Here is a 25,741-nt window from a genome sequence, read left to right on the forward strand (position 1 = left end):
AAAAAAGAAGAACTGAAATAATCACACTAGTATCAAAAAGGTAATCACAAAGGTATTCTGGATTTATATACAGGACTAACTTCAAGAACCAGTTTTAGAGTTACTGCTCCAAATAAGCCCAGAACAGAAGCTTAAGGATGCGGTGGGGTGGCATTATATAAAAATATATATATATAAAAAGGGTTTTTCTGTATGTACTGAAAACAGGCCATTAATGTTACAAGCTCATTTTTTATTATGTTTGTAAATTCACTACTGCATGTTCTGAGGTCACAAATGTACAGATAACCACTCGTTCCAGTGACCACAGCACTCTCAAGACTAGACAGTGATGCCCACTTTTGTGTTGAAGAACAAAGCGCCATGTCACCATGCTGGTGTGCAAAGACCACACAGCGTACACACTGGCCAGTGCGCAAAACTCTGACAGTGGACACATTAGTCGGTGGGATATGTCAAGTGGAAGTGTTGGCCAAAGCAACCAGCTTCTGTCATTTCAAGAACTTGGGTGCTGCGGATCCCAAAAAGTCACAAAAAAATGAATTGCACTCTAAGAAGATGTTGCACATTAATAGCTCATCTAGGCTTTAAAGGGAAAGGTGGGATTAGCAGATAAGTCTGGCACTAGTGTTTATGCTAACGACTCATATTTCTTGGTACTCAGTGTACCAGGACTTACAAGGGAAGTAAACAATGATCTGTACATGTTAGCTTGATGTGTTTGAGCGTGTATGCAATCTTAATTTTGCTAGGCTGTGAATTCTTTACTTGGAGTTATGAAAAGGAGCATGTCAAAAGGTCTCCAGTTGCTGGATGCAGCTGACTGCCAGCCAAAGAAAACTGGAACAAAGACCTAGTTCAGCAAACCGTCTGCACTTTTCCTTGGCTGTCCAAGTTACACTCTGGATCACAAAGCAGACCAAAAAAAAAAAAATTTGTAAATTAACATTCAAAACATCACAATAGCCAAAAGAAGAAAAACAAATAGTTACAAGAAGCAAAATCGAGAAAGAAAAAGCCATAAGAACAATGTATACCAAAACAGTGTAGTAGACATTCCCAGATGTCCTAATGCCAGTAGTAAATGTATGCCCTTTACTAGTCCGCAAACCATGCAAGTGGATACAACGCTGCATTCGGACAAGTATAGCTTGGCTTGCAGATTTCACTTGCATAACATAACTAACCTGTTGCAGGCATTCCAAAACACTAACCCAACACTTTAAAGTTTAATAAACTTTTAATGACAATGCGAAGATCATAAAAATAAATAGGAAACATGTTACACTTAACCATGACAGCTCTGGCATTCAATGTAAATACACAAAAGGGAACAGGGGATTCAATTGTTCTTTCAGTGCTTATCATAGCTATTCAACTGTTTCTCTGAGTGGGCAAAAAGTCAGACTTTTGGTGCCACACATTTTCCTCGTCACACCCAGTACTTCAGATGGATTTAGCCATTTTCTGCAACTAAAACTGGTGCTTTTGGGCCAAAAAAAGCTAAAAACAAATTAACATCACCACTTTGATTTATACGGGTGATTGAGCAAGCAAAATAATTAAATTGCCCTTAAAGTGCAACAACTTTATGTAAAGAGATTACATATATTATACAAAACAAGTATGTTTGTATATCGCACTGCCACACAAAGAAACTTCTTAAATATATGAAAAATAGTTAAACTATTGTAGAGGAAAATATGACGTGCACATGGATGCTCTAGGACAGGCATGTCCAAAGTCTGGCCCGGGGGCCAATTGTGGCCTGTGCTGTCATTTCAATCGGTCCGCAGCTCCAGCCAGTAGCGGGTGGAGCATCAGATGTGGGACACACAGCACTAAAGGTGGGGCCCCTGCGTGCGTGCGTGCCTTTACCTTGCTGTCTGCAGCAGTGAGGAGGTGCCGGCCGCCACAGTGAGATGGCGTCTTTCAAGTGAGTATGCATCCAACCCCTGCAGCTGCAATTGTATATCACCCTCCTCCACAATCACAGTGACAGCAGTGTGTGGGGAGGGGGTGCAGCAAGGTGGAAGCTTGCTCCCGTAATATGCAGAGTGGCGCAGGGCGGCAGTGGGAGCCCAAGCATCTCCTGTCTTTGCAGTTCCTGCTTTGCCGCTCAGTCCTCTGGCTTACACAAGGGGCTGGGAAACATACAGAGAAGGGAGGGGGCAGAGTGGGGGACATACAGTGAAGGAGGGTCAGGCTGGGGGACATACAGTGAATGGAGGCAGTGATGGACATTCAGAGAAGGGGCAACAGGCTGGGGGACAGAGTGAATGGGTGCAGAGAGGGGAACATACAGTGAATGGTGGACATACAGTGAAGGAGGAGCAGGCTGGGGGACATTAAGAAAAGGATGGTCAGGCAGGGGAATATACAGTGAATTGGGGCTGGCTGGAGGAAATACAGTGAAGGGGGGGCAGTCTAGAGAATATACAGTGAAGGGACAGGCTGGGGGACATAAAGTGAATGGGCCAGAGTGGGGGACCATTCTGATGTGATTAATGATTCAAAGAATGGTCAGCCCCCCACATTTTCACCTCACCAAAACTGGCCCTTGTCGCAAAAAGTTTGGACACCCCTGTTCTAAGACTTTTCTATACTCTAACTGTACTCGCTGATCTATACGCAAAAGACAGACAACAGCTCTGGTTCTTTCTGATACGCTTACCAATTTATTGTATACAGCATGTTATTGTAATTGATGAATGGCATCACCTTACTACCAAAGAAAACCCTATAGTTGACAGAATATGTGCACAGAAGAGCATATACTGTACTTGTTAACCACAATACTACATTTCCTTTTTGCCAAATATGTGCTCACTGAAATGCAAGTATAACATGTTCAATAATAATAATAATAATAATAATAATAACCACAACAACAATAATCCATGGACCTATGTGCAGGTCTGGGCAGGCAGCAGTATGAAAAAAAAAAAAAAACACCTTTCGAAAGACTGGCCAGCCGCTAAATGGCTGAGAGTTCTCTTAGCCAATCAACGGCCGGCCAGTCTTTTGTCAGTGTTTTTTTTTTTTTTTCTTTATTCTGCTGCTTGCCCCGCTCACTGCATGCAAAAATGGCATATCAAGTGCCAAATCGTAAGCAAACCCTCCTGGGGAGCTGCCGAAGAGGCTCAAGGGGAATTTGGTCTGACTTGTAGTATATGGGGTCCATTCAATAAGCTGCAAGCTGCCAGTGACGTTACATGAGCAAGAACGGTAGGCTCAAATCTGCTCCACCTCCATAGGTTGCAAGCAGAACTCCTCCTCAGATATATCCTGTAAAACTGCTCTGTACTCAATAGCAAATTGACCTCTATATTTTGGTTCAAATGTGTTCTTGTACAATATGGAACATTTAAACTCAAGGGGGGGGGGGGGGGGGGGGGGGGGCACGACACTATAGTAACATCTTTTGAGAACTGCAGTCCTTAAAAGATAAAGATTAGAAACAGATGTGTTCACATCTGGCACCACACTCCCTCCTCCAAAAATCTTACAAGTACTGGATACTTCTATAAAGATGTAGCGCTGCTTCAGAGATTGAAGAAATCTTACACACTGGGTAAGAGGGGGGATGGAGGATGAGAAATTAGAGCTTTTCCTGGAGACTCTGCCTCGGATTGTAAAAATAGTCAAATACACACACACACACACACACACTACTTGCTATTAGCAACCTCAAATGACTGTTCCTTAGCTTGCCAAGCCTAGTCGAGTGAAAAACATCCTTGAATTTAATGCGGGGTACACACTAGTTCTAGTAGATAAAGCCACCAGATGCAATTCACGATCTGATCTGACCTGACAGGTGTGCCTTTATACATAATGCACTTTTTAGCTCAGTGTGTACAGTTTTCAGAGATCTTTAATTGTGTGGAATCAGCATGTGCAGCAGACAAATCATTGTAAACAATATGTTCTTGGCTTCAGCCAGGCCTTGAAAAAGTTTCTCCAGAAGGTAGTAGCCTGTAAGTTTGCACGATTCCGATGTGGCAAATTGCACCGATACTGCTCTAGTAGTGTGTACCTGGTTACACTAAATGGTAACAATTATGCTTTTCTGAGAAGATGTATTAATTTAAAAAAAATTGTTGGCTACAGAAGGTTAAATTTGCCAGTTGCTGACATTGTATACAGTTGCTCATCCCGTGAGCAAGGACCTTTTAAGTTTTCACAATATTGAAAAGTTGGGGACAACCCTTAGGGTTTCAATAAGACATTTTGGGTTAGTGCTCCTTCCCCACAAATGGAGATATATATATATATTTTTTTTTTTTTTTTACATATGCAAATTAGTATACATAAAATAGAAGGCCAGGTAACTTCTTAAGCATTCAAAAAGTATAACAGGTTTCTATTCTTTGGCAAAAAAAAAAAAAACTTTGTTATATGGATACTGAGGCGATTTAATAATTTTTCTTGCTGGCACTAATTAATGGGCAGAACACTACTAAAAAGTGTTGCTCCTATTGGGCCTGTGGGGTGCGGACTACAACATGTCTGCACGCCATCTCTGGAGGTGGCAAGCAGAACTGTGTGAAAACCCTGGTTTAGGCCCCATAACCAGTACTTTAGATGGGATTAGTGGTTAAGGGTTAAGACCAATGCATTTGAGTGCAACAAGTGCAAAAAATTCCCAAGCTCCCAAATCTCTTGACAAATTAATTGTTCTATTGGGTGCCCAATAATTATTTCCACACACACAAACCAACAGTAACAAATCAATAACCTCCTTTGGAATTAATTGTGCACTATTGAGAAAGCAATCCGCCTCATGTTCTCCTTCGGGGGTCTAAAAGTCCATGCTTGTATGTTTTGGTCACCCAAACTATGGACTTCTCACAGATTTGTTTCCACGCGCCTCCATAGGCTGCAAGTTAAAAAAGTGTGTCACGGCAAATAGGAGTCTGATCATAGCAACAACTGAATAAAGCGGCTAGATGCCAGTTGGTATTTATGCCTAGCAGGGGGCACACATGCAGAATTGAATCACCCCTTAATAGCCCTCCCACATCCACCAGTTGAACTGTTTTTTCTGTAGTACAGGCTTATATTTGTACACCACTAGGGACCACATCATTTGAAAGTCAGGACTCTACTCTTAAATAAGAGGCTCTGCAGTTTACTGAAGACAGTATGGAAATATTACCTCATCACTGGATATGATACTGGTTTCTGCAGTGTTCTCTGTTAAGTCCAACTTGTCCCTTGCAGGGGGAAGGTTAAAGACCTTCTGTTTACCACATGTGATACTGGGAGGAGCTGGAGATGGAAGGCCCTGCTCGCGGTCATCCCTGTACTAGACACATAATATTCAGACACTGTTCTCGATCTGACGTATCTATGCAAACTATCTTAAGCCGTCTCCTATAAAACAAGTCCTACCTGATTCCAGTTTTGTTTACATTTTATGTTCAGCTTTTATAAAAGAAACAATTGAGACCATTAACCCTTAACATGCCAGAGGTTCATGTTCCAGAGACTACAAGGCTCATTACAAGAGATGGCGATATAATGCTCATATAACCAGTATCTGTTGTATCTTTTACATGAGAAGAACAAGATAAGCTAGAACAGTTCTTACAAAAAGATATAGAAGACAATAGCCAAAACGATTAATTCCACAATGAGTGCAATGGCTTGATCTATAAAATGAAAAAATAAAGGGACCCAATCAACCAATAGTTGCACCGGTTTTAGGGGGTTAGTCACAAATATTTAGGGCGAAATGTATTAATATACATTGTCGCCCTTCGCCACGCCCCCGACGCTATGCCAGCACATATCTACTAACTTATGCGGCTGGCATCGCGGTGCGCTGACAGAGGCCCCCCACGACACCTGTACTGTGGTGTGGCCGGGTTTTAATACATAGGAAAATGCGGTTTTACCGCAATTTCAGCTTAATACATCTCACCCAAAGTATCCCTGCAATGTATGTAGGAGGGACAGCAGCAGGCATGTGATATCCCCCCCATTACTGACGGCAGGCACACCCCATATGTTTTTATGGGGGATGCTGCCAGATCAGTATCAATATCCTGAATACGAAGCACTCCCAATATTGGACCCTGCAGCTAACATTACGAGGTGACAGAAACCCATGGTAACTTATGGCCAACACATTCCATCTCTAGCGGTCTTAGTACTCTCCCTGAACCTTCCCTTGAGGTGGTTGCTGTTCTTGTGCAGTCACAGAGGACCACCCACGAGAAGCAGCCCCAGCATATTACATTGGCAGGTTCATAGTCTGAGCACCTGCTCAGACGCTGACCGGCTTCTCCCATCCCTGGATCTGTGCAGTGTGATTTGTTCAGAGCTATGCCCGTCCCGCAGCCACACCGCCAGCCTAGCTCTCAGCTGCAATGTCCAGCTCCAGGTGAGGTAGTCGTCTTGGGCATACTACATAGGATTACCCCAAGTGGAATCGATTGTACCTAGAAAACGGCACAAAATGGGTGGCTGCAGTATCCATACTTCTACCCCTCAGATTTTTGTTTTCCTACACATAGCCAGTCTGACCCTGCAATTGACAAAAACCATGTGCCTAGCAGAAACTGTTCCTGGATAGGGCTGCTGTCACTGTTTTGCATGCAGCACATGGTTCTCAAGTTCCCCCAGCACCCCATCAGCATCACATGGCACATAATATCCAGGACACTGATGAGTGGACTTAGGAGCCACTCTGCACTGTGTGCACTATACAGTACTTGTAAAACACAGGAAGAACTCATTAGGGGCCGGCCACAGGAGGCGAGTACTCAGGGGCTCCGTTGAGTATATTGAAGGTCCCTAATATTTTAGGTGCGTCACTGGTCTTAAGTGAAAAATGATTAAGAGTCCCATCTTGACCATTACAACAAACACTATTATTGAAACCATGTTGAATTCATGCAAATGGACGACAGAAATAAAATGCTTGCTAAATAAAATAACATTCTTATATATACACAGGTTGAGTATCCCGTATCCGAGTATCCGTTATCCGAATTATTCCGAAAACCATACATTCCAGAAAGTGGTGACATGATATGTAACTGGCACCATATATGTGCAAGAAAATGATTGCTTGGCATTCAAATTCAATATCTGAGATAGTACACAAATTTTGTTTCATGTTTTGAAACCTTGTATTTTGAACAAATAAAATATATTTGTGTGTATTTTATGTGGTAATAAAATATATTTGTGTGTATTTTATGTGTTTATACAGCATACATGCAAGATACTTCAAAATACATAATTGAAATATTAAAATATTCCGAAATACAGAATAATCCGTTATCCAAAATTCTCTTGGTCCCGAGCATTTTGGATACGGGATACTCAACCTGTAGTCACAATATAAGTAAATATGGGGTTTAAGAGAAAAAACTGTGGTCATATCCTGGAGCCCACCACAAACAGGTGTATGCCAGTCACACAATGGGCACGGTGAGCAGTTAAGCTTAAACTAAAGCACAAGTACTGCTAATTGCACAATCAAACCCAAGCAATGCTGGGTACCTCAGCCATCTGTAAAAAGAGGAACACTGAATAATTTAATCTGTAATAGGAAAATGACTTGTTAACCATTTCACGGCTATCTTAGCTGACTTTGTAACAGCAGGTTATAGAGATTAACACTGTCAAATGGCTTGATAAATATTTCCAAAGTCTACTGAAAAGCAGTGAAAAGGTTAATAAGGCCTCAGTCACAGTCTAGTGCAGTCCCCATACATTGTATGTGTGGTTTGTAAGGGCTTGACTGACAGCCAATGCCAGTTGAAGATCATGATTCGGATACCTTCCCCCAATGAAAGCAGCACAGGAGAGAAGGTTCTTCTGATACCTTCCCATGTGGGCTAGAGCAGTTTGCAATCACAGGCATTTCGCTTTGCACAAGTGTAGCAATAGCCATCGCTTTTTGCTTATCTTGATGTTCTTTTATCAGATCCTATGTTCCCACAGATGTCCCTTAAACACAATTGATCAGACATATTGCAATAGATGCAATATGCACTGATAAGGTATGTTAGATTTCAATGCATTTACACGATCGTTGTTAAATAGGGCAGCCATTATTTTCCAATAATACCATTGGCTTCTTTTAAGACAAAGCATCAAATACATTTTGTAAAATAAGTCGATTGGATGCTACTGGTGACTTCACGTCTGGACACCACTGGGACCCCTGGCTGCAACTAGATGGTGCAATAAGTTGGTACTATGGGGGTGCCTCAAGTTTTGCGCTGCAAAACCTGGTACTTCTGACCACACACACACACACACACACACACACACACAAGTGGCATGTAAGCCCTAGAAGGCAGAAACCCACAAAACGATCGAATCTCCCATAAAATCATCTCCGGAATTCCAGTGAAATTGTGTTGAAAAGTTAGGCATAAAAAATAAAAAGGAATTTGCGTAAAGTAATGTATTTGAATAATTAGGGCAATAAGGTGGAGATGTATCAAAACTTTGAAAGAGAAAACATGGAGAAGATGCTAGGTAAGTGACATAGGTTAATTGATTACTTAAGGCCCATACACACTGGGCAACTTTGAGCTGAAAGCCACTCCAAACAGCCTGTTTGAGCGGCTTTCAGCTCAAAGCCGCCCAGTGTGTATGCCCCAGCGATGAGCGCTGCTGCGCGCTCCCACATCATCGCCGGGAGAGCCGCTCATCTGCTGGTAATACCAGCAGATGAGCGGCGTGGAGGACGGCTTTGCATTGCTCTGCCACGCCACCCTTGCCCCTCAGTCGGAGCCGGGCAGGGGGAAAGCCACTCAGTGTGTATGCACTGAGCGGCTTTCCCTGCAGCGGAGATTGACATCATCGCTGTCCATACACGCTGAGCATAGTCGCCCAGTGTGTATGGACCTTAAGGACATTTTCTCCACTTAATTATTCTCAAAAGTTTGACACAAACAGATAGCTAGATTCAGTATTTGAAATGCATAGGATAATGTTTTGTATTTTTGGAGTCTTGTATAAGTACATAGAAAGTGTACTTATTATATGGGTAGACCAGTATGGTATGCACGTTCCATACAACAGTACACATCAAAGTAACAGTATTTTCGGTACTTCTTTACTTTCACGGCGCCACTAGAAATCGCGGTCATCGCGGGCATTGAATGCACTAAAAAATCGGGTGCGACGCGATGCCCGCGATTTCCCATAGGGACCAATGTTAAATTTCTCAATGGACACGATTTTCTGTTCAATGCCTCAATTGACACGATTTTTCCATAGGAAACAATGTTAAATGGCCCACAGAGGCCAAATAGGCACCCTCAAGTGTGAAATGGCCCCCACAATTGTTAACGCCACCCCACGATCAACGTCAACCCGAAGCGTGGCGAGCGCAGCGAGCCCGCGAGGGGCGGCGGTACGCGTCCTCCGACCTTTTCATGCCCTACTATCCACTAGGGCGTGGAGTGAGAATAGAATAGTGTGGCGAGCGCAGCGAGGCGAGCGCAGCGAGCCCCGCGAGGGGACGCGGATACCTTCACAGGTAAAGCGTCCCTTCGCGGGCTTCACAGGTATCCGCGTCCGCTCGCCACGCTTCGGGCTCGGTGGCTCGCTGCGCTCGCCACACTATTCTATTCTCACTCCACGCCCTAGTGGATAGTAGGGCATGAAAAGGTCGGAGGACGCGTACCGCCGCCCCTCGCGGGCTCGCTGCGCTCGCCACGCTTCGGGTTGACGTTGATCGTGGGGTGGCGTTAACAACTTGAGGGTGCCTATTTGGCCTCTGTGGGCCATTTAACATTGTTTCCTATGGAAAAATCGTGTCAATTGAGGCATTGAACAGAAAATCGTGTCCATTGAGAAATTTAACATTGGTCCCTATGGGAAATCGCGGGCATCGCGTCGCACCCGATTATTTAGTGCATTCAATGCCCGCGATGACCGCGATTTTCTATCTGTCCTAATCTAGTGGCGCCGTGAAAGTAAAGAAGTACCGTATTTTCTGTAGCGACAACTAACTACACACAATACATCTAGAATGAGGCACTGCTGTTTGATAAAAACATACCCTCCAGCTCACAGTCAGTTAGGCGCTACAACACTGAACACATCTTCTTTCAAATTAATATCAATTATCATAGGCTGTGACCAGTATAAAACCCTTTAAAGACTAAGGGGGATATTCAATGCAGGGTTACGACTGTCCCGGTCTCAGCCAGCTTGACACTGATTTGTGTCCTGCCTGCAGAGCGCAGAGAAGGGGGTGTGGCCACAAGTAGCGGCCGGGGGCTCGACTGCTTGTAAAGTCGGGCATGTTCTGCCGAGATCCCTGTTCAATACTGTCGGGTAAGATAGCATTGAATAGGGCCCAGCCACTATTTCCCCCATTGTAAATAGTGGCAGGAGATACCCCCCTAATTATTGGATACAGACACTGCCCACCTATAATAGATGCTAGCAGGGATGCAGTTCACAACTGGCCATGTAGTTCAAACTTATAAAAATAAGACATGACAGCTAACATTTCAGTCTACAAAGTATTATATTTCTTGGTCAGTTTCAAAGACCTAGGGCTTATACCTAACATATTTCAGGCAATGAACTAAAATAAGCAACTGACCAAAGGAAGAATCCAGACAGCTAGCCAGTAACAGACAAAAAATGGTAAAATGGATTTTGAACCTTTTTTATATACAAGGAAATGTGTTTTAAGAGCTTGTGTGCATTTCATTTATAGCCAATAAAGTAAAGTATTATTAACTTTTCACTTCAACCGGAACAAAATGTATTTTTCCAAGATACATGTATTATATTGACAGTCCAAACCTTTGATGTCACAGTTTGAAGCCAGATGTAATTTATTAACTTAACTCCAATTCAATATTTTGGGAGGAAAATCCAATTAGCCACAGGGTTACCCCACACGTTATTTATAAAAGGAAGGATTTGTCCTCGAAGCAAGAACCCTCCTCACAAGGAAACCCATTACATTCCAGAATCAAATGGGGTAAATTTACTAAGATGGGAGTTCTATTGAATATGTGATGTTGCCCATAGCAACAAATAGGACTATTTATTATCTTCTAGAACAGTGTTTTTCAACCACTGTGCTGTGGCAGACTAGTGTGCCTTGAGTTGTTCTCAAGTGTGCCCCCAGATCTAGAGATGCCCAAACCAGTTTACAGCAACCGCCAGTTCAACTGTTATTTACTGGTCTCTTTTTTTCATGTAAAGGGACAATGTGTTTTATTTTTGTTACCGGTGGGGACCAATAGGTTTTTTTTTTTCCCTGTGGGGGCCAATGTGTTTTGCCCTGTGTTGATCTCATGGTGTGCCTTGGCAATTAAAAACTCTTATTTAGTGTGCCTCAAGGTAAAAAGGTTGAAAATCACTGTTCTAGAAGGTGCTAAATAAATGACAAGTAGAATCTGATAAGTTGATACATCCCATCTTCAATAGAACTCACATGTAGTAAATATACCCCAATGTGTTTCCACAAATTAAACTATAGCCTTTTCTCTACATGGCAAACTAATCTATTCAATAGCATTTCCCAATGTGACTAGCTGAACTCCCCACTCAGGATTAGATATGGGATGTATTTGGATCCCAGCACTTGGAATGCCGGCAGTCAGAAAACCACAGTGGCACCCTATGGTCAGGATCCCAATACCTTTTAGGTACATATGCTAAACTTATCCCGCCTATAGCTCCCTACCTGCAACCTAACCCTTCTCCCACAGCCTAAACCGAACTCTCCCCAGCATACTTGTAATCAATGAAGACAGTCGGGAATCTGGGGCTGGCACTGTGACAGGCACTGTGACAAGATCACTTTAGATTTAATTAGCTGCAGGTTGTATTGGGTGATCTCCTATAGTGGGTTTATATCCAAGCAACAGCTATGTTTGTGGGTTTATTGTGGAATAGGTACACTTGTTGCAAAGCTCCCAATCTTTTACCCTGCCAGGTCTCACTCAAGTTCACTCTTGTATACTGTCAAAGGGCAAGTAGGGGTCAGCCCGGCTCCCTTTCACAACCCAGACCATCTTTGCATAGGAAGGAGTAGTGCTCTGGAAACACATGCCATAGAAAGATGTATGGTCCTGCTGTCAAACTTTGAAGACTTTCAGTTTCTGGAGTTTGATCCATACCACAGTATGTGAATGGCAGCCAGGATCAGAGAGATCTGCTACACATCGCATAAGCTGGCCGGGCAGAGGGTTTCCACGGGACACCCTCTCGGGAGTGGCCGATGAGCAGTGTGGTCTGGCTGACCATGCATGTTGTGACGCCCTGGCAGCTCACTGAACATCACACAGACTAGTTCCTTCTGGGGCGCCTGTCCTCGTGTGTGATCATTAATACATTCACTTTGCAATAGCTTTAAATCAGGTCAACAGTCAGTATCTAACTCCCAAATGTTTGCAGTACTGCTTTTAATGAGGATATATTCCTGTTCCGGTTAACAAAACACATACATACGAACATACATAGGGGTCGATCCTATTAACCCTGAAGGGTGCAAGTTGCCATTTGGGAGCAGTTTTAACGCTGAAAATGGGACCCGAATGAACCCTAATTCGCAGCCTTCGCAGTGCCGAATTCCCTGATAATTCATCGCACCCCTATGGAGGTGCAAGCACTTTCCAGCGAATTCAGACCAGCGTAAAGGGCGCACGGTGTGATGATTCGCAACTCACAAATCATCCGCACCCTTTGGGATTAATAGGATCAACCCCATAGCCTCCATGCACAACAAATATTGGCAAATCATACATCTGCCATTTAAGGTGAGAACGGAGCAACATTTGTAATATTTTGCCTATATAGACTGGTTGGAACAACAAAATCAAAATATTATCAAACGTGTACGCAGGAGAAGTGAGCCAGACCAGAAGTGGCCCATGGCATCCAACCAGCTGCTCTGTATTATGCAAATTCCACATGTTACTTCAATGCTGATTGGTTGCCATTGGTTCCTCTTCCTCTGGCTCACTTCTCCTCCCCTATCACTGCTTCATACATCTACTACTATGTTCATGACAATCCACGCTCTGGTATGCCATTAGCAACAGCCTCCTTCAAACCAACCCCCCCCCCCCCCCAGTAAAGCGACCAGTAACTTCAATATACACAGACAATTTCATAATAAACCCGCAAACCAGGGTTGGCTGGTTTAAACCAAATGTAAAAAAAAAAAAAAAATAATAATATGCTGTGACATCTTAAAAAAAAAAAAAATTATTTAACGTTCCTGACCAGCCACAGAAGTAATGCTATAGCCGCGGGACCTTATACAATAAGTGTCCCCGGCTGTGTGTAGCACTGGCTCTTATTCAGATCTGATCGCAGAACAAATTTGTTCTCAAAATGGGCAAAACCATGTGCACTGCAGGTGGGGCAGATGTAACATGTGCAGCGCAGCGAGCCCCGTGAAGGGTCGCGTTACGCGTCCCCCGTCCTTTTCATACCCCCACTATCCACGTCGGCATGGAGTTGATTTTGTAAATTTTGCACTCGCCACGCTATATAAAATCAACTCTATGCCCACTTGGATAGTGGGGAAATGAACAGGACCTTGTTTACATTGAATCCTATGCAAAAACGCATTGAATCACATCACATGCGATGTGATTTTGCCAAAAGTCGCATCGCATCTGATTGTATACCTTAAAGTAAGGCATACAATCACAAAATCGGGCGCCCAGATACTACACAAGTACCTGTAAGTAAATGTTAATATCAATTAAAAAGGTCATTAGAGTGAGTTGCTGCTAACCAATTGAATATCATTATTTGATCCGTAATTGCTATGACCACTATATAAAAAGCAGAACTTTTGTCAATTTGGTCTTGGGCATTCAAGTTTATGTTAACATATGCAGCCAAATGCAATAGCCTCCAAGTTATACCGCTTTCAGACCGCACTTTAGACCCGGGTTATTGCCGTGTTCTTGCGGCCCCAACATGGGTCAAGGTGCGGTCTGCAAAGGCCACCACGGGTCGAGCAACACGGGTGTTCAACCCTGGTATTGACCAGGTTTGAACACAGCTATGACCCCTGTTAAGTGCAGTGTGATTGGGTGCCTGGGTCGAACGACCCGTGTCCCGTTCACAGTATGGAGGAGGCAGCACTGTCAGCTCCAAGTACTGCCTCCTCCCGAGCCCCCCGATGACGCGCCGCCACCCAGCTCCGCCCCATGTGACGCCACCGACTCGGCAATATGCCGTGTCTGTGTCGGAACTTTCAGACCGCATATGCCGTGTTGCTCTGGGGATGGGACCTGTGTCCTAATCCCGTGTGCGACACGGCATTTGCGGTCTGAAAGTAGTATTAGTGATAACTTAAAATATTATCTAGTGTGTACAGTTAATATCAACTGTTAAATCGTTAATGGCTCCTCCCTTCTAATGAACATGTGGGTCAATTTTAGCTAATTAGCCAAGGATCCACATGTTTAGTGGGTCTTGTGAGATCACTGATTGAGATTGTTCAGTGTGTACACTCAATTGGCCATCCGTGGACGATATCTTCCACAGCCAGAATAGTCTAGTGTGTTTGGGGCTTAACTTTGGGAAAATGTTAGTTCAAAATATGTGATCGTAGCAAAACTATGGTCCTCAACATGGGTGGGTGTAGCGGTTAGTCAGGATTGGAACAAATGTGTAAAACGGTGGGGAAAGTCTTGACGGTTAGGGCTCCCATCCGTTAGTGTTATGTATCGCATGCGGTACCTCACATTCAAAACCCTGCCATCTCACCCAGCAGCTGCGTTGTATGTCTTCTCAACGCGTTTCAACTCTGAGTCTTTTTCAAGGTCCAAATCGATACGGCATTTGGACTATGAAAAAGACTTGTGAGTTGAAATGCGTCAGCAGCTGCTGAGAGCCCCATGATTTGCCCCAAGACAAAACACACATGCATATTGAACTGCAAGGCCAGTTCCACCTAATCCGGTAATACTAAAACATAACCACAAAAGGAGCACTCTGATGAACTTTAACACATGTAAAATATGTATGTACATACAATACATATATGTTCTGCAGGTTTCTGTTTTATAATTAAGAAGCTGGGGATCGGATTGTGATCAGCACCATTGTATATTTTATGTTGATGTCCATATTAAAAATTGTACTGTATTTCACTATATGTGATCTTTTTTCCCCCCATACGTGGTACAATTACCACGCCACCGGTGGGAGGAGTTATATGTTTGAACTGATCAGCACCTTACAGTTACGTATTAATATTTGTACACAATAGTCACTCACATCTATCTTAAATGAAAGCACTATTTATGCATATTACTGGGAGTGTTAAATGCCAAATGTATCACATTTAAATGTGCAGTTTTCAACTTGTCCAATATGCCAAGGTAAAATCTGCCCATCTGGAAGCATTTTCCAAGTAACCTTATTACTAAACACAATGATAATTTCACGAACATGGATAAACAATAGCAAAATATATGTGTACACGAGATCCCCTTGCTATTCTGCACTATATAGTCATTGCTGCCCTGTCTATCTGAGTTTCAATTTGTGCTGTCATGGGAGCGCGCATCGGGATCGCAAGGTAAAAAACCTGTGCGATCGGCATGCCATTTTGACTATATAGTCAAAATCTCATGATGGATTGTACTGTGTGTACACAGCAGTAGTTTAAAAAACCACCTGGGAAAACACCAAGAGATAAATTTAGACTTGGTTTTCATTGTTGCGACTACTCAAATTACTTTTCATGTGGTGCATATCAAAATCATGCTTGAATTAGTCCTTTGAAAAAGTAGCTGCTCAAATAGCCTTGAAATATATTTCAAGTTACATGTGGGACAAAAGTGGATGGACAGCAAAGTGTGGCTAACTTGTGTCTGCATTCTCCTCAAGCACTACACACCCAAGAAAACACCCGCTATCAACCTCTGCAAGTACAAAGGGGGCACATGTATTTGATAGGCCTCAAATTACAGATAATGTAGGGTAGACACCAGAACAACCATGATCGTGAAACGATTTCCTGAAATCATATTATGGTCGCACAATTGGATTGGAGAACACAATCTGCACATGATCAGTACCCAATCCACTGTAGATGATGAGTCTTTAGTGCAGCAGGTAAAATCTCCAAAGCGACCTAACGACCGGCGGGAACGTGCATTGGACCGGAATCGCATTGAAAACATGTACAATTCTGCTCCTTTTACATACAATCGGTCGTTAGATGCGTCCAAATTGGGGGAATTGAGGTTCTGGTGTGTACCCAGCATAAGATTTGGTACTTGTGTAGTTTCACGGGGCCAGCATGGTGCCGTGCATCTGAGTCCCCTTGCGGGGCTCGCTTCGCTCGCCCACGCTGCGGGCTCGCCACGCTATCTAAATTCAACTCCATGCCAACATGGATAGTGGGGGTATGAACTATCCATGTTGGCATGGAGTTAAGTTAGTTTATTTTCGATAGTTTGCTGAGCGTAAAAACCGGAAGTAGCACGGCGCCATGAAACTACACAAGTACCTAAGATTTCTTCTCAAGACAGTGAGGCACATTTTAAGAGGTGCAGTGTAAAGTGGTGAAAAGAGATTTGGTACTTGTTTCCTAGCACGGCGCCCACAATCTAGATTGTATGTGTCGGGCCGATATCGCAAGCATTGCATGCATCTTATGTGCTTGTGCGGCATAAGATGCATGCGATGGATGCGATCGACGAGATTTTTACATTGGAATCAATGTGAAATAGTCCCTGAGACCCAATTTTACATTGATTCCAATGTAAAAAGCCCCCAAAACCCCAATTTTATTTGCTAACCCCCCCTCATGGGTGAAATGCCCCCCCCCCCCATTGTTAACGCCACCCACTATTAACGCCAACCCAAAGTGTGGCGAGCGCACCGAGCCCGCGAGGGGCGGCGGTACGCGTCCTCCGACCTTTTCATACCTCCACTATCCACGTCAGCGTGGAGTTGATTTTATATAGTGTGGCGAGTGCAGCGAGCCACCGAGCCCAATACATGTGAAGTAGTCCGCGTCCGCTCGCCACGCTTCGGGCTCGGTGGCTCGCCACACTATATAAAATCAACTCCACACCGACGTGGATAGTTGGGGTATGAAAAGGTAGGAGGACGCGTACTGCTGCGCTCGCCAAGCTTCGGGATGGTGTTGATGGATCTTTTATCTTATGGCATCTTATGGATGCATAAGATCCATAAGATGCGATATTGTACATACAATTTAAAATCTTTTCAATTGTATGTGATCGCATAAGATTGTATGCCTTAATTAAGGCATACAATCTTATGCGATGGGCGCCGTGCTAGAAAACAAGTATCAGAGATTTATAGCTAAAGGTCCATACACACTGGGCGATTATGCCCAGCGATGACAGCTGTCATCACTGGGGGAAAACCGCTCAGTCCATACACACAGATCGGCTTTCCTCAAGCGCGGTCAGTGGGGGAGGGGGTTACTGGGCAGACGGTTTTGCATAGGCAGTGCTCAAAGCTGCTCATCTGCTGGTAATACCAGCAGATGAGCGACTTTCCCGGCGATGATGCAGGAGCACGCATCAGCGCTCATCGCCGGACCATACACACTGGGCGGTGTTGAGCTGAAAACTGCGGTTTTGAGCGGCTTTCAGCTCAAAGTCGCCCAATGTGTATTGGCCTTTACTCTTACACCAGGTGACAACAGTCATGGCATGAGAATGTTTGCAAACTAGCTGTTCACTATAAAACCAGATGTAATCGCTTGCTTCAAAACTATAACAAATACAATTGTACATAAGTAAAACCAACAAAATATGCACTGTGTTGTAAAACTGTATCTGATGAAGATAAATTCACACAGCCTTTGATACATCAGATTCATTACCTTTAAAAGGTGCGTACACACGGGGGAGATATATTGCTGGGACTAAGTAAAAACCGGACCCGGATAAGACACCGGAACGCCGGACCAGACATCAAACTCTGCATTCCGGAGCTTATAGTGTCTGGTCCGAGGGGTGTCCCATGCGGGGGGTGTCTTGTCCGGGGGTATGCCTGTGATTGCTCACACCAGGGACATGGGGAAGGGGAGATTACAGCCTCCCCGTGTGGTCTGGACCGTTCCAGTTTTTATTACACCCCCAGACCATGCGGTGAGGCTGTATTCTCCCCCCTCTCCTCTCCCAGGTGACAGGTGCGAGAGCAGCCTCATCAGATGGAGCACCCCGGACAGGACACCCCCGGACCGGATACTACAAGCTCCGGAAAGCAGAGTTTGATGTCCAGTCCGGCATTCCGGTGTCTTATCCGATTCCGGATTTTACCCATACCCTATATTGCTCAGTGTCTCCTTTTCATCAGTGACCAGAGATGGTCGCTGATGAAAGGGAACCTCTGCCGGCGGTGCCTGCGACCAGCGATTATAATGGGGCTGAAAATGGGAGCGCGCAACCAGCGAATTATCGCCGGGGCACACTCCCATCACTGGCAAAATGGTCGCCAGCGACCATATTCCCAGTGATTTCAGCCCCTATCGCAGCCGTGAGTACACTTCTTTAGAATGCAATTCAACTGACAATGGTTGGGATGTACTAACTTTAAAAATGCAGGTTTATGAGTTTTGACAGTATTATCATATCTACCAAGCCCCAGAAAGTGATTCATTCCAGAGCTTGTAACCGGTGGTTAACACCATAACTTCTCTTCACATTCCCCACTGTTTGTAAATAGTACCAGGAACCTTTCCCCGGACAGATGAGCAGTGCTCATTGCTTTCCTGAGACCACTGCAGATTATTCCTCCTTGACGTGGTGCCAACACATTTTCTATAGAGGTAGCAGCCCTTCCTGATGATCAAATAATGAAGTGCACTTTATTAGCAGCATCTGCCTCATATTAGCCCCCTAACTGATAGGGAAGCAGCAGTATGGCTGCGGGTTATTGTGGACAGACTACTCACTTTTAGGACTCTGAGGACTAGATGATCACAGTGTCTTGAAATGTAAACAAACCAATTCTAGAGGCTGCGCTTTTCTTTTGGGCACATACTACGCGTGTGTACACACACACACACACAGGGTTAGTGGTGCAGGCACAGCAGTACCAGCGGCGCTCACCTTCCACCCTGCAGAGCTGTTGCTGTCTCCCTTGTCCTTGAAGTAGGGCACGGAGCGGACCATCCAGTCGTATATCTGGGAGAGGGTGAGCCGCTTGTCCGGGGAGCTGTCGATGGCCCTGGTGATCAGGTCGGCATAGGACATGTTCCCCCAGGCATTCCTACGGGACGAGCACTTCCTCTGCTGCCCAGCCGCCCCACTGCCAGTGCCCGCACTCCCCGCGGCACCTATTGGCGTCAGTGCCGACTCCACTCCGCCGACCGGGGCCGCCAGGACGGTCATGGACGCCACATCTCCGCCGCCGCTCACCAGCAGCAGGGTCCCCCGCTCTAGCGAGTCGCCTACCCCGGCGCCAGGAGCGGCTGCTACTTCCTCGTCGTCGTCCTCTTCCTCCGGGATCATGGAGGACGCGTCCCCGGCCTCGCAGCCAGGCTTCGAGGGACTGGACTGGGAGTCCGGGCGCTGCAGGGGCCATGTACAGGATCGTGGCCGGCTCTGCGGCTCAAAGTCCGGGTCTATGTCCACGTCCCTCTCCGGGGAGGAGGGGGGCGCCGCCGCGGCTGCCATGCTGTGTGAGTTGCCCCACGGTAGGGAGGGAGGTGAGCGCTGGGGAGACTGGGGAGAGCTGTTGCAGCGGGTAGGAGGCTCCTCAGTGAGCGGCGCAGCGCAGCATCGCCGGGCCGGCAGCAGCTATGTGGGCGCACGGGGACTCCCCCTCCTCATGACAGGTACAGGGCTCGGGCTCCCTGGATGGGCTCCATGTCCCTGGGGCTGCAGAGAGAAGGGCGGTCAGGCTTTGTCCCGCACGCACTGGGTGTAGCATCAATCCCCCCCGCCCCGTCCCGCACTCACACAGCTTGCCAGCAGCTATTGCGCCGCACACCCCAGCCGCTACCGCTCACTGCCAGGACGTCTGCAGCACAGGTCTGTAACTTGAGCCGTGTACCGGCCTCCAGGTTGCCCGCATCTGTGGCTGTCACCACGCACTAAGCACACAGCCTCACTCCTGCTGCTGCTGCCATCTTGACAATTTCCCACCCCTCATTCAGGTTCCTTCGTGTTGCAATGGTGGAGTGCAGGAGACAGGTCTGCTGCCAGTGACTCCCGGGCTCTGCGTGCCCGCAGCAACGCCTAGAGCTCTGCTCGGCTGTCCGAAGCCACTGCGCAGTCGTGCGGGATTGGGGCAGATATCCTGCTATGTGTTGGGTGCGAGCTGACAGCGCACGGGTGAATGCTGCAGTCAGTGGATTCCTGTCACCCTGCACGCGACTGCTCACTTCCACGTTCCCCCTCTTGACAAGCACAGCCTGCTACAGTAACACTAGTGCAGCTTGAGCATGAGAGAGGCACACGCAGGGTGCACACAACCTAACAGCACCCAGATCTGCCCACTGGGAGGAGGCTGTGGTGCGGGGAGGAGGGTGCACACACCCCTTCACTGCTGCATGTTTTTTCTTTGCTCTAATGTTTACATGGGAGCAACTCAGAACTTCAACTCAATGACCAACGTGGGTGTGCAGGGCTGCTTTCTGTGGTGTGATGGCATATACTGTTTTATAACCCTTTCAAACATACGTAAAAATCCCGGGATTTTTCATGTGTATGCGCATAATCCCAGAATTAGTGCACATCTGAATCGCTCTACCCGGTATTTTAGTCGAATAAAATCCCGGGTGGTCCTGCACATCTGTAATGGACCAGGGATTTTTAAAAACCTGGGATTGTACAGGGTTTAAAATCCTGGGTGGTATGTCTGAAAAGGGTATTATTGTGTAGGTAGTAGCGTACAGCATAAGTAAGATTCCTCTGTTTACTTGCAATGCAAACATCAGAAGTGAGCGTGCATTGTGAAATGCACTTGGTGGTCACATCGGAACACTTGCCCAAAGCAAAAGTAATGCAGATAAACATACGCATCTGCAATGTACTTTCACTTTGAGCTGTAACCATTTTTACATAAACTGGACGCAGTTCCTCACCCTGCGGCCTGCGTTATATCACACAGACACACTCCCTCACCCTATGGCTTGCGCTCTATCACACCAACTCACTCCCCCACCCCATGGCCTGCGCTCCCTCACCCTGTGTCCTAGGCTCTATCATGCTGAAGCATTCCCTCACCCCGCGTCCTGGGCTCTATCACACTGACACATTCCCTCACCCCATTGCCTGAGCTCTATCTCTCTCACCCCATGTCCTGCGTTCACACTGACACACTCTCTCACCCTGGGGCCTGCATCCTATCACACTGATGCACTCCCTCACCATGGGGCCTGCATTCTATCACACTGACGCACTCCCTCATCCTGGGGCCAAATTTCTATCACACTGATGCACTACCTCACACCACGGCCTGCGCTCTATCACACTGATGCGCACCCTTACCTTGCGGCCTGCGCTCCCTCACCCTGCAGCCTGCGTTCTAACACTGTCATGCTTCCTAACCCTCCATCCAGGCCCCCCACAGTCTAGTTCCCTTCCGGACCGGATCGATTCCGGACCGGATAGATTTAACCTTCAGCAGGTTCAATCTGTAGGGTCCGACTTGATGTGCACAGGACTGCGCATCGGGTCAGATGAGATGTCAAACATTCGATTTGGGACGATTTCTCGGGCCAATCCGTCAGAATTGGGCAAAATCGTCCCAAATTGGATAAGTGTATGGGGGCCGTAAGTCTTCTCAGCACCCTAGGCAAAACTTCAACCTACTGTCACTAATACCTATTTTTCAAGTGAAAGTGTCAAGGTGACAACTTATGTTCCACAGCTGCCACCTGCCCACTAAGTACTACTAGGATGTCTTCCTCATAGACAACCTTAAGAAGTTTGTGATAAGTAGACTCTGTGGCACTGGTTCCCATATACCCCCCCCCCCCCCCATCTTCATCTTGCACTACTCCTTCAAGGGGAATAAGTTCATACCAGGTGCCCGGAGGCAACATATATGGTAGTGCCTCCCCTACACACAAATAGCATCGGTTACCCCCCCCCCCCCATACCTCACAGAATTAGTAGTGGGCCTGGTGGGACCCATGTTTTGGGGCTTGGCCTAATGACCAGGGGCATGGCCTACAAATGACATCACTCCCATGAGGCCACACGCGACTGAGTGGGCATGGCTAGAACTATTCGCACCAGCCCCTGGTGAGACATGGGACCATCCCCAAAAACTTATCATCCCGCAAAAATCAGGACAGTTGGGAGGTATGCACTACAGACAGTAGCCGGAACTAGGATATCTGTCCCCCAAAACCACACACCGTCCTCCAGTTCCAGTCCGCCTGTCTGCATGTGTGCTACTGTGTGTACAATATACATACATAAAATCCTGCATACATACACTTATACACACATAACTACACACATATATTTACACAGTCACATCCATACACACAATAGTTACACAGATACTGTAAATATACATAGTGTACGGAGGGCCTGTGCAGTGCTGTGTAGCCACGCCCCCTTTTCGGGCTTATCCTCCAGAGACTGCTAGGCTGTAGGCTGGCTCATGAAAACACTCGGGTGCTAATGACTAGTGAGGGGGCTAAGCTGAGCTTACTATCTCTCTCTTGATCTGCTTTCAAAAGCTCCCTGCAGCCCTGAGCTTCCGGCTTCAAGGGATGCCAGGAACTGTAGTTTACTTTCAGTTTCTTCACTACAGAGCACCATAACCAGGCTGCTGTAGCAGTGTTAGTGGCTCCCGCTGTAATCCAGCTCCCGGGTCGCGTCATGACCCCCTAGGCTCTTCTCAACTCCAGTAGTGACAGGTGCGCTGCTCACCGCAGAAGATACATAGGACATGGTTATAGATGTATTTATCTATAACCACAGGGGCCTGGTGCCGGCTCCTCTGTGCCCCAGTAATGGCTAATGCCCGGTGGCCAATGTCTCCATTGCTTTTGGGAGTTACGCCACTGACTCCTTCTTTCACCCCTTGAAGGGTTCACCATGCCGGTTATAAAGTTGTGCACTTGCCCATAAAATTAAGTGCAATACTTTTTCTGTTTTTTAAACAACGCTTTATTTTATTCATTTAAATATTAAATGTAATGCTGTTCCTGTTGTCCATAGTCCAATAAGCAGAGTTCAGATAAGAGAAGAACATTTCAACGAGAGTTACAGACTGTATCAGTGGTTGTGTGATAGGAACTTGCAGCCTATTATTTTCAGGCAAATTGTGTATCAATGCCAAGTTCCTAAGGTTGAATTAAATGTGCACACAGTGTTCCATGTGGCACTAGCGTAAAAGGGTGGAATTGAAACATAACCAGATAAAGCCATTACCTCGTCAGACTGGTAAACAATATAATGCCATTTTACAAATAGTATAGTTTTAGAAACTATGCAAATTTGCCATCTTATCTCTTTTATTTTATTCGGCTAACCTGAAACTTACCTAGTACCTTTTATATAACAAACGTACCACTGGGCTTGATTCAGAGTTTATTATTGACGTGCAAATTCGCAATATTTTCAATTAACATGCGCATGCTCTCTATGATCCGTATGCATCTGCCAGCTCAAATAGTGACAGTAATTGTTCAAATAATGTAACAAATGCGCGCTACGATCCGTACGCATCTGCAAGCTGAAATAGTGACAGTAATTGTAAAAATTTCTAATCCCAATCCCCTCCCAATTTGGCAGTAAGGAGGCTGGTGATTGGGGGTGGTCACCGGCTGTTTCAGAAAAACAAAGGTGTGCCCACCAGCTCAAGGAGACTTGCCTGACTTTCCGGAGAGATTGGAGCGCCGCCTGATTTTTAGGAAGTAGGCATGTGTGGGCTATTTTGGTATATATATATATATATATATATATATATATATATATATATATATATATATATATATATATATATATTGTGGTTAAAAGTGCTATTTGTAATTTTAAGAACCCAAACAACCATCTATATAAATATATGTCTCTGAAACACTGCCATCTGCTGACAGAGGGTGAAACTACACCGCTTTCTCACACATGCACAAACACCGAAGGTAGCAGTCCATACTTGCCTACCTGACCCTCTCCATGCGGGAGAAAATGCTCTGTTCCTGGACTTCCCTGGTAATGTAGGATTGCCAACACCTGTGGGGAGCTAGGTAAAGGTGTTTCAGCCCGGTTGCTGGCAATCCTACATTACCAGGGAAGTCCAGGAACAGAGCATTTTCTCCCGCATGGAAAGGGTCAGGTAGGCAAGTATGTAGCAGTCTAGCTTTTGAAGCTTTTGCTTTGAGTGGGCTTACTAGTAGTAAATAAACCCCTAGAAATCTGAACCTTATCTAGCACCTTTAGCTCAGAAGATCCTGTGATACTTTTGTAACTGCTGCTCTATCAGTAACCACCTCATGACAGTTCTCATGGGAAGGGTATATTATTACATGATTAGGCAATGCAAAACTATTACCATCCAATATGTATTTAGGAAATAAATGAAGTCTGTAGTTATGTGGACAAGACAGGACATATCTCATTTGTCTGCACAGACATGTGCTGACATGCCCAAGGCACACAATCTTGTTATAACACCTTTACATATGCAAAGCAAACCACTACTTGTTATGCAATGTGTCCCTAAATCAGAGATACAGTCACCTAAATGTTTCATAGTAGACGACACAAAACATAATTAACAATATTTTAAAATATATATATAAAATTTTGGAAACATTTTCTTTCAATATATTTTTTTCAATATCACATTTCACCAATGTGAAATCTAGGCAATTGTCTTGCATCATGTTTGACTATTGTTTACTTTGGTTAAAGCAAGTCATATAGGTTAATTTATCAATGTTTTTTTAGGCACAGATAGTACATTATGCAGCACTTATCTGCACTCTGTACACCTGTTACCTATCAGTGTGTACACATATGATGCAACGCAGAAAAAAAAATGTGAATACAAAACCTTTAAAGTATAGCAATAGCCATACTGCACAAAACAAGCACAGTGCAATAAAATAATCACATAAAAGTCAGGAAATTTGTGTATTCACAATGATAATGTACGAAAAATGTACCTAAATGTCCAAATGTCATCATTTCTTTACAGTAAAATACCCTAAAAATCTTCTCATGGCTGTGCAGGTCGACCCATATTAGGTTGACATGCATTGGGTTGACCCTGTCGACATGGCTAAGGTCAACAGGGTTGGAAGATCAACGCAAGCATTAGGTCAACAATGGCAAGGTTGAAAATCAAAGGGTCAGCAACATTTTTTTGTCAGAATGTCGACTTAGTCGACTTGTACACCATAAAAGTGTACCATGTCACCTTGCATGGCTCGTTGCGCTCGGCACACTATTCTAATCTCCCTCTACACCCTAGAGCAGGGGTGTCCAAACTTTTTGCGACGAGGGCCAGATTTGGTGAAGTGTAAATGTGTGGAGGCTGACCATTCAGCCTGACATTCTTTGAATCATTAATCACATCAGAATGGTCCCCCATTCACTCTATGTCCCCCAGCCTGCCCCTCCTTCACTGTATGTCCCCCATTCACTGTATGTTCCCCACTCTACACCCATTCACTCTGTCCCCCAGCCTGCCCCTCTTCTCTTAATGTCGATCAGTGCCTCCATTCATTGTATGTCCCCAAGCCTGACCCTCCTTCACTGTATGACCCCCATTCACTATGTACCCCACTCTGCCCCCATTCACTGTATGT

The 25,741-nt window shown here is 45.3% G+C and overlaps 1 protein-coding gene across 1 annotated transcript in view; it reads right to left on the reverse strand.

Annotated features, from left to right (window-relative positions):
* Window positions 1-20,438, reverse strand: part of FOXO3 (forkhead box O3) — a 91,861-nt gene extending 71,423 nt beyond the window's left edge. The window contains exon 1 of the mRNA XM_083176928.1: window positions 19,074-20,438. Within this exon, the coding sequence (XP_083033054.1) occupies window positions 19,074-19,640 (567 nt within the window). The 5' untranslated portion in view covers window positions 19,641-20,438. The remainder of the gene's footprint in view (window positions 1-19,073) is intronic.
* Between the last annotated feature and the right edge of the window lie 5,303 nt (window positions 20,439-25,741).

The sequence above is a fragment of the Crinia signifera genome, chromosome 3 (genome assembly GCF_055691185.1).
Source record: "Crinia signifera chromosome 3, ASM5569118v1, whole genome shotgun sequence".
Classification (NCBI taxonomy): domain Eukaryota; kingdom Metazoa; phylum Chordata; class Amphibia; order Anura; family Myobatrachidae; genus Crinia; species Crinia signifera.